General features: G+C 31.9%; 2 protein-coding genes across 4 annotated transcripts in view; one reads left to right on the forward strand and one right to left on the reverse strand.

Moving 5' to 3' along the window:
• LOC129906702 (uncharacterized) overlaps positions 1-413 on the forward strand; it is a 35526-nt gene extending 35113 nt beyond the window's left edge. The window contains exon 13 of the mRNA XM_055982587.1: positions 15-413. Coding sequence (XP_055838562.1) covers positions 15-390 — 376 coding nt within the window. The 3' untranslated portion in view covers positions 391-413. The remainder of the gene's footprint in view (positions 1-14) is intronic.
• LOC129914046 (protein FAM151B) lies at positions 410-8728 on the reverse strand. Of its 3 annotated transcripts, XM_055993090.1 has the most exons (6): positions 8589-8726; positions 8139-8282; positions 2841-3005; positions 1240-1478; positions 973-1185; positions 410-917 (listed from the first exon to the last, which is right to left on the reverse strand). In XM_055993090.1, the coding sequence occupies exons 2-6, from the start codon at positions 8185-8187 to the stop codon at positions 561-563; spliced, it is 1023 nt and encodes a 340-aa protein (XP_055849065.1). In that variant the 5' UTR covers positions 8188-8282; positions 8589-8726; the 3' UTR covers positions 410-560. The 3 variants fall into 3 exon arrangements, with proteins under 3 accessions (XP_055849065.1, XP_055849082.1, XP_055849073.1); XM_055993107.1 differs by lacking the exon at positions 8139-8282 and having other exon boundaries at positions 8589-8728; XM_055993098.1 differs by lacking the exons at positions 8139-8282; positions 8589-8726 and adding an exon at positions 3260-3296.
• Positions 8729-9705: the final 977 nt, after the last annotated feature.

The following is a 9705-nucleotide window of genomic DNA, read 5'->3' on the forward strand; positions in this document are numbered from 1 at the left end:
TTTTTTAATTTCAGAATCTACGATAAAGTACCTCGCATATTTCTACCAATAATGTGGTGTGAAGAACGTGTACGTGTAACACCAGAAATAGCATCTGAAATTCAACTTGTTCCACAAATTATCTACTGGGGTCAAATGTTCGCTGGAGCACTTCTTCTTGTCGGAGTAGTTTTATTCCTTTGGCATCCATTCCATACAATTAAAAATCTGTTCACACCAAAAGATCAAAGAAAACCAAAAACGAAAAATCACAACGAAGCCAATCAAATACGAATCGAATCAACGCCATTTGTTGCTAAAAACGATACTGGACAAATTATTATTAAACCAACAAATCTGTCCATGTTGGGTGGTGGTGGTCAATCCAAAGAAGAAGTCGTTAAGAGATAACATTAAAAAGACTTATAAATACATATCATATTAGTTTTTTAGTTTTACATAATATTATTAGTTTTATGTTTATATGTTTAGTGGAATTGGACTGGAAGCCACCAAAATAACTATTAAATTTTGTTACTTAAGAGACTAGTAGATAATAAAAATATTAGAATAGTTATTATCTAGGAAAATGTTTTTTGTAATGCATAACTGGCCACTAGAGCGCAAAGACCAATGTATGCAACGTTAAATATCGATGGAAGAGCCGCAGCATTGCCAGGGCCTTTATGCAAATTAAGTTTACTCGAGACTTCCTCAGGAACATCCAAGTAAACTCGATTCAGACCAAAGTCAAATATTAATTTGCGGAGTTTCTTTATATCAACATTGTCGTTGGCCGAAGACCAAATGGTAAGTGTACTTGGATTGGTTTCATTGACAGCACGGAGTAGCCAATGTAATTGGGTGTCACTGCTTGCAGCGATACCAGCTCGCACAGGGAATGTAATTGGCAGTTGAGAGTCGGTGATGTTGTTTTTCTGGCACGAAATTTATTTTTCAAAAAGATTGACATTCAAATTAAAATTTTCTCACCTTGATGGAATCAACCATTTCTTCAATCTGAGTGTCTGTGTAGAAACCATCTTTGAAATCACTTCCCCATCGGGTAGTCCAACCGATTGAAAGTACAGCATCAGGAAAATCTTTGCATCCAGCAAAGAAACGTGTCGGATCGACAGGAACTGTCTCGGTGTTATTTACCGGTCCTTTGATAATATCAGCATTTAACCAAATGGGATATGTCATCTAAAATAAGAAATTGAAACTAAGAAGAAACATATGAATTCAAGTTTTTATTACCGATGACCATAATCCATGTAGTAAAGCTAGAGAACCTTCAAAGACTTCTATCGATTTAAAATCTAATTTTACACCTTTTTTATGATCTGTTTTGTTGTTAAAGTCAAGAATCTGGCGTAGGAATGATTCAAGTGATATATCTGAAGTTTGTTTAGGAGGATGACCCATGACTGGAAGGTCGGGTCCGGTGTTATTTATCTTTCCAAGCACAATATCTGCTTCAATCATGTCTATGTCACCTATAAAATAAATTAAATTGATGAAACATTATTCTGAAAATCAAACAAAATCGTTTTAACATGTCAAATCTGGTTGTATTTGTAATTCAATTAGAAGATTGTAATTGAACTTATTATTAGTTCATTCATTTCTTCCATTTAATTTACTTTAGCTGTGTACTGATTTACTTTTGAGGGTTGTATATTTACAGCGTATTGCATTTATTTCATTTTAGTGCATATTTATTAAAGTCACGTTTTATTGTCGCATGTTAAAAGTGCAAGTATCAGTTTTATGATTTTATAGGTGATGATCATTAATATTATTGAGGATCTATTATTTGAGCTAACCACAAGTTAAATCAAGTTTTTTATTTTAGTCGTAGTTGACAATTCATTTAGCCACACAAAGTATTTTAAATAAAATGAATGGAATGTCCCATTCATACCTTCAACATTTTAATCATGGTTCGAGAATTGGGGAAAGAGAAGAGAATTGAAATGCGGGTATTGATGTACATTGGAATGAATACCTGCGTCTATCAGTAAGATAAGATAAGATTATGTATTCTTAGGAGTGAGATCTGTTATGGATAGTCCCAAAACAAGACGGAGCAAGAAAGGAGACCAGGGAGTTCTCATAGTTAGAAATTGGTGTGCACCAGGGAGGAATCTTAAGCTCTTTGCACTTTATTACTGCTCTTGGCTGCCTAGGTTATTTCTTGCACCCAATGAATGAATCAATTATTCTGCAGATGTTGAAATGCCTCCTAAGTCAAAAAGAATACTCTTAACAGAAGTTCTTTACCCAGCACTTAAATTAGGTTCAAAATTTTGGACAATTTACAACACTTATAAGAGTAAATTCACAGTACCTGAGATTAAGTTGATATGCATGACAGCAGAGAATATAAAGGAAAATTTTTTCTGGGACAAAATGTAGAAAGGAAGAACTATGAGAGGGCTACCATACATTTGAGGTGCTGGTTTGGTTTATTTTAAGATCTTTTAGAACTCTTTCTTTTGTACTGTTGCAATAGAAGATTCCGTTTATAAAAATATTTACTCTTTCAAGTGCGTAAAGAGGTCAAAGTATAAAAAAACTTTCCAACGTAATCTAAGGAATGGTTTAAAAAAAAAAAATACAATTTGAACTAGGTTTAACATTGTTGATTAATTAAATAAAAAGCAATGTTTAGGCTTTTCTCGGTTTCTTGTCTGCTATAAACAACAACCTCTCTTTTGTTTGGGTTTTATTGAAGTGGAAGAGCATACAATAGAATATAATGTGACTGCTAACTATCACAAATCAGATAAGTCGATTTATTCCCTGTTTGATTGGTTAAAATAAAAAAAAGGCATATTTAAATATTATAAGCTTACTCTTTAATGCATCATCCAATTCTTTTTGACTATTAACAGCATGTGCCCAGGTAATCGATGTCAAATTGTTATTCTCTGTTGGCTTCATTGATTTGTCGGAGTTGATAATTTCGTAAACGTAAATTGAGGTGTTATATGGATTTGCTAGCGATGTTCCAATAAAACCTGGAGGAAAATTAAATTTACAAGTTTATATCTTTTAACCATAATAAATAAATCGTTAAAAACACATTTAATTATATCAACAAAAACAAAAATAAGCAAGCTTATTGAAACATTTATACAGCAGTGATTTATTTCATGTGAACAATTTTGTTGTTTGTTTTCATTATAAAAACTTTTATCTTATCAAAAATGAATTACAAATGAATTTATATACAAACTGCGTTAAATGATTAAAAATAAAAATACCCAGTTACCATTTAAAGGTTTAACACTCATATCGATTCGATTAGTGATTAGTTTTTTTTTTTATGTTATGATCCGCCACCTCTCTTTCAAAATTTTCAAATGGAGGATTAACAGTTTGCCTTGTTCTGATAATATCATATCATAACCAGGGTAGAGAATGGACTTCTGAAAAATTTGGGTTCGGGTTATGTTCGCAATAGGTAAAAGTACGACTTTAACGAGGTGAATGTTCTTCCAAACTTTAACGGAGCATTTACAATATATATGCGACTTTGAAATCGTTAAGAGATAGTGAGCACTGATGATATTCTAGCGTACAAATGACAACCATCGAGCAGGACCTCGATAATAAATACAATCGATTGTGGTCAATACCATCGAGTATCGGTTGCATCTTTTCTGTAAGGCCGTGATAACAGCTCGTCGTATTCTTTTTAAATATTGATTTGACGCTCTGCTTAAGTGTTCCTTTTATCCCAAATCCACAAATAAACTTATATTCGACTTTAGTCTGATATTAATTTTTAATGGCCACAATTTCCGTTAACCTAATTCAAGCTTGCAAGCATATTTTGAGCTGGAACTTTAAAGAGGGCTGTCCGGTGTCGAGAAATGTAAATGTCTACGTAAAGAGCGTCTTTCTTAACTTGATTGTCACTTTTCCAAAGATTGAACAATGTCGAAATACTTTTTTATCAAGCAGTGTACATTTTTTCAATCTTCCCTTTCCGGCATTTGTCATTGTATATATTGTATATTTAAAAAAAAACTTACGGCCAATTTCTTCACATGAGTACTAAGCGAGCTTAGTACCCGGCCTAGCTAGACCAGGTCCTAGCACTGGTACTCGATCCTAACGAAAAGTTAGTACCTGAGCATTTCTTCACATTTATAGGACCTGATCTAAATTCACAATGCGGTCCTAAGAAATAATTCGTATAAAAGTGGTCTAACTGTCATATTGACAATATTTTGATGTTTGAAATATATTATTTTGGTATTTCAGCAAATTAAACAAAGCAAAATAGATAAAAAAAACAATCATATAATTAAATCACCATTTAGAAAATATAAAAAAAATATAATGAAGCTTAAGAAGACCCAACAAGAAAAGATTTTAAAGATATATCAAGAAGTGTCACAATCAAAAATGAAATGTCATGATTCTACGATGAGAAATTTACTGAATAATCTGGGCAAGCAATGGATAAACTACAGGAAGAAGAATCATAATTATTAAGAAATAAAAAAGATAGTTTGCGTAATATGTTTGTTCCTAAATATGTATTTCAATAAAAACTTAAAAGCGCAGTCCCTTTTTTTGTGTGATTATGTCTCTTAGAAGTCATCAGTGCGAGTCGCGTTATTTACCATGATTTGTAGATATTAGCGACTAAATTTTTGTTAAAAAAGTCTAACCACAACTTTTTTGAATCTTTTCGCGGGATATTGAATTAATTGGCGGGGCAAAATATACTGACGGGACAGATATTGAGGCATTGGATAAATGCGAGGGACCGATTGACAACATTTTTCACCATCAAAAATTAAATTCATTTTCTTAAAAAAAAAATACAAAAATTAAATGCACAAATTTGATAAAAAAAAAAATGGCAAAATAAGAATAAATATCAATAAAATAAAAACATATCTATTTTAAAAGACACCAAATCTCAAAACATAAATATGTTTTTAAATAAATGCAAGAAATCCACCCAAATCAAGTATTATCCTCGCTAGACTGTCGATTTTTAGGTTCTAACTTTTAGGACGTCCTAAGCAAAAATAGGTACCAATTTGACAGTACTAGGGCTTAGAACTTGTGTGAAGAAATGATTTGGTACCGATTTGAGTACTAACAATTGGTATAATAACCAGGTCCTAGCTGATTTTGAGGAGCTAGCTAGTACCGAGTCCTAACTAGTACTCGGTCCTAAATTGACAGTTCTAGGACTTAGTACTTGAGTGAAGAAATGAGTTGATACCGATTTGAGTACTAACTTTAGGACTAGGACCGGTACTAGCGCTAGGACTCTGTGAAGAAATCGGCCGTTATTAATTCATTAAAAACGTGTCAAATGCACTTATAAAGCGAAGAAACACCACAAAAGTTGAAAAAAAAAACTGCAATGCTTCTTAAAAAAAAGAAATTCATTGCTTTGATTCCAGGTATCGAATCACGGCATATGATTACGATCATACGTTAACGTTTTGACTATTGCCGTCTTTATTTAATCAGTAAAAAAAGGTAGGGCAGATAGCGGCCATACTGTGATTCGACCACAGTATTAATGCCGCTAGACTACAGATTTTGAGGTCCTTTCTAATACCGATAGTACAGGAAAGTTAGTAAAAAAACAGGCATTTTATGGAACGAAATACAGGACGGCTGAATTTTTCAAATCTGAAAAAGGGGTATTAGAAAAGCTTAAGTCCTGGTTTTCGGGACGCCACCCCCCTGGCGAAATCCGCCATTTTGGAAAACGCGAATCACTCTATATCTCCAAAACTATGAGTCCTATAGAAATGGTTGTCAGACCAAAGTTCTTGGAAATTTAATTATCTTTTTCTTTGTAGTACATTATTTTTCTCAGCGGGCAATAGTGTTGAGGTTATGTTGGTTTAATTTATTTTTTTTTGGTTTTCTTAAGATTATAACAATCCCAGTTCTAGTTACATAATTTTTTAAACAGTAAACGTTATAGACCATCAAATTTCCAATAATTTGGTATATTTTTGAAAGTCATGCGATGTATGAGTCGAAAGTTATTGAATTGAAAACTACAGTCTAAGTACAGGAAAATTAGTAAAGAAATCAGGCATTTTGTGGAACGAATTAAAGGGAGGCTGATATTTTCAAATCTGAAAGAAGGGTATTAGAAAAGCTTAAGTCCTGGTTTTCGGGACACCAACCCCCTGGAAAAATCCGCCATTTTTTAAAACGCGAATTGGTCTATATCTCCCAAACTATTGGCTTGATCGAATAAGTTACTGAACCAAAATTGTAGGTAATATAAATATCTTTTCTTATGCATGCACTGTTTTTCAGCGAGGATATCACTTTTTAGGTTATGTTGTTTAATTTTTTATTTTTTTCTGTTTTTTTTTTTCTTTAATTTTTCTCAGTAGAAGATAGAAACAGATAGAAACATAATTTTTTAGCATCATAAAAGTATGATGTTTGACTTAAAACAAAATATGTGTACCTCAATATTGTAAGTTTTACCATTACCTACCTTAATAACTCCCCCTCATATCATATTTTTCTTGTTTTTATATTAGGTACCCGATTTAGCCTTTTTTTCATACCTTATGCAAAAACATATTAGTATATTTTTTGAAAATATTAAGAGGGATTGCTCTTTAAGTTCCGTATCTTTGGTTTGAAAAGTCATATAATCTTCAAAAGTATCCCAAATTAATGTAAATTTGATGTTCTACAACTTTAATGATGCTACAAAATTATGTTTCTATCATAGAGACTGGGAAAAATTAAAAAAACAGAAAAAATAAAAATAAAACAACACAACCTAAAAAGTGTTGTCCTCGCTGAAAAACAGTGCATGCACAAGAAAAGATATTTATAGTACCTACAATTTTGGTGCAGTAACTTTTTGATGGAAAATTGACTGGGATTGTTATAATCTTAAGAAAACCGAAAAAAAATAAATTAAAACAACATAACCTCAAAACTATTGCCCGCTGAGAAAAATAATGTACTACAAAGAAAAAGATAATTAAATTTCCAAGAACTTTGGTCTGACAACCATTTCTATAGGACCCATAGTTTTGGATATATAGAGTGATTCGCGTTTTCCAAAATGGCGGATTTCGCCAAGGGGGTGGCGTCCCGAAAACCAGGGCTTAAGCTTTTCTAATACCCTTTTTTCAGATTTGAAAAATTCAGCCGTCCTGTATTTCGTTCCACGAAAAAGTCTATCTTTCCTGTACTACGAGTCCTAAATAAAACTCGGTACTCGTGTGAAGAAAAGAGTTGGTACCGATTTGAGTACTAACGATAAATATAATAACCAGATCCTAGCTGATTTTGAGGAGCTAGCTAGTAATAACTATTTCTCGGTCCTAAATTGACACTTCTAGAGCTTAGTACTTGGATGAAGAAATGAGTTGATTACTAGGCTTTGAGTAATAACTTTATGACTAGGACCGGTATTATCTCTAGGACTCTCTGAAGAAATCGACCGTTAGCGACTCAAAGTGTTAGTCTTATTTATTTAAATGTTAAGTAAATGCGTTTTTGTGACATTTACCACATTAAAGCACGAAGAGAGGTATTATTGTTAAAGCACTTTGTGTAATAGACCCTACAAATTTCAAAATTGTTGTATCGTGGTGATTGCTCACCAGATTCCAATTGCAGCAAGGATTTACGACGAGATTAAGTTTTAAGATAGGGGGAAGACACGATTATTTTTTTTTTCTGTCATTTTTGAAACTAAACTAGACAGATAAATAGATTAAAATATTTTGTTGGCGACTCAAAGAGTGAGTCCAATTTAATAAAAATGTATAATAAATGAGTTTGTGTGACATTAACAATGTGGGTTTGTATATTGCAAGTATGAATTGGTACATAAAAGTGCATTGTGCTTTGAATATTAAACTTTTTTTGTCATAATAAACAATAGATATGGTACAAGTAATGTAATGTAATGTAGATAGATAGATAGATAGGTACGCTGATGTTATTTTTTTTTTTTCATTTATATTGTTAAAAAGTTTTGACCTAGACATTGGACATTGAGTTTAAAAATGATCATGAGAAGTTAACATCACTTAAAATGACTGTTGCTTTGGGTGTTTTATAATGACAATCATATTCTTTTTGTACCCCGCAGTTTAGTAGTTGGATTAAGTGAATCTTACCTAACGCTACCAAATAAATATAATAACTCCATTTACAATCCATTATCATGATTTATTTCGATTAAAAGGCAGATAAAACCTTAAGCAATCGTTAATCTTTATCAATCAGCTTTGTATTTTTAATTCGAAGCCCCTTTTATATGCCTATATTAAATTATAAAACGTTATTCAATAAGAAAAAATAAAAAGATAATGAGCTTGAATAATTGCTTTAAAAGGTAAAAAAAAATAAAAATATGTGGGGAACGTAAGCACACACAGTAATTTTGCTTCTCCAATTATTTTAGAAAAATATAGGTAGGTAAATTTAAATGAATCAATTAAGGCCGTGGAATAATTATTATAATTTTAGGTTGATAGCCAATAAATATATAAAAAGCTAAATACGGTTTTTAAATTGCCACAAACTCCTACATTTTTATGTTTGTTTCGGAAAAATAAAACTCATACCGTTTTTTTTTTGGAATCCGAAATGAACAATGAATCTGTTTTTACTTAAAAAACGTCAATTAAATTAAAAAGACACACAAAAAATGCAACAATTCAATTCAAAACCACCAGACACAACACTCAACTTCTATAGAAACAGACCAAACGGCGGCACAGACGAAAACAAAATCGAATTTCGTGTTTCCTTGAACAAGTTCAGAAATCAGCTGTTTTGTTTTTTTTTTTTCTTTTATGTTGTTTTCGTGAAAATATGTACTAAAAAATGCTGCCAAAATGTTCGTCAAAGTGGCTGCGCTCACGACCAATACCCAAATATTAAGTAATGAGTGCGTTCAAGTATTTATCTTAAGGGGGGAAATCCCTCTGGACGACACCTTTTTCAATATTTTTTTATGAAAAACTGAAAGCACTTATTGAAATTTGGAAAAAGACAAGATATTACTGACATTATTAAGTATTGAAAAATTTTTTTTTGAAATGAAAAAATAACAAAATGGCGGCTCTGGAGCCTTTCAAAGTTGACGCCTCTAGTTTACGCCGTGCAATGCATAGGTCCAGGAAATCATCTTAAATCAAAAAGGAAATTTTTTTCCGTTAGATGATATTAGTACGCATTGCATGAACCTAAATTTATTTTTTTTAAATGAAAAATAAAAATTAGAAATCAAAAAAACGAAAAAAAAACATGTTTTTTTTTACAAATAAGTAGTTAAAAAAAATATTTACTGTACAAATTTTATTCAACTTTTAGGTTCATGTTGTGGCCAATAAGTTAAGGAGTAATTTGCTTCAAATTTCAAGTCGATAGCTTCATTAGTTTTTGAGTTACATTGCACGGCGCGGAAAAAAACTAGTTTCGAAAAAATGCGTTTAAAGTTTTCGTTTTCGTACTATGGTAGGTTCGGAGCGCATTGGTTTCGGGACTATCTAGGCACTTTTGAGGCTTCATTTAAGGCTAAGACCACTGAAAATAGTTTCTTCGGTTGATAAATAAATTTACTACGCAATAAAAAATAATGCAAAAATAAAAAATTCTAGAGGGATTTCCCCCCTTAAGGTATGCGGAAATCTTTGTGTTGTTGTAATCCCATGTTAAAGCACAGCTGATTGTTGACAA

Source organism: Episyrphus balteatus, chromosome 1, assembly GCF_945859705.1.
Source record: "Episyrphus balteatus chromosome 1, idEpiBalt1.1, whole genome shotgun sequence".
Taxonomy (NCBI): domain Eukaryota; kingdom Metazoa; phylum Arthropoda; class Insecta; order Diptera; family Syrphidae; genus Episyrphus; species Episyrphus balteatus.

What these genes read in the sequence shown, in the direction of transcription:
- LOC129914046 (XM_055993090.1), bottom strand. Translation starts at nt 8,187, where the DNA reads ATGATAATGGATTGTAAATGGAGTTATTATATTTATTTGGTAGCGTTA. An exon ending in TACATGGATTATGGTCATCG is followed by an intron (nt 1,186 to 1,239) that starts GTAATAAAAACT and finishes TTCTTATTTTAG; the next exon opens with ATGACATATCCCATTTGGTT. An exon ending in AAATGGTTGATTCCATCAAG is followed by an intron (nt 918 to 972) that starts GTGAGAAAATTT and finishes ATTTCGTGCCAG; the next exon opens with AAAAACAACATCACCGACTC.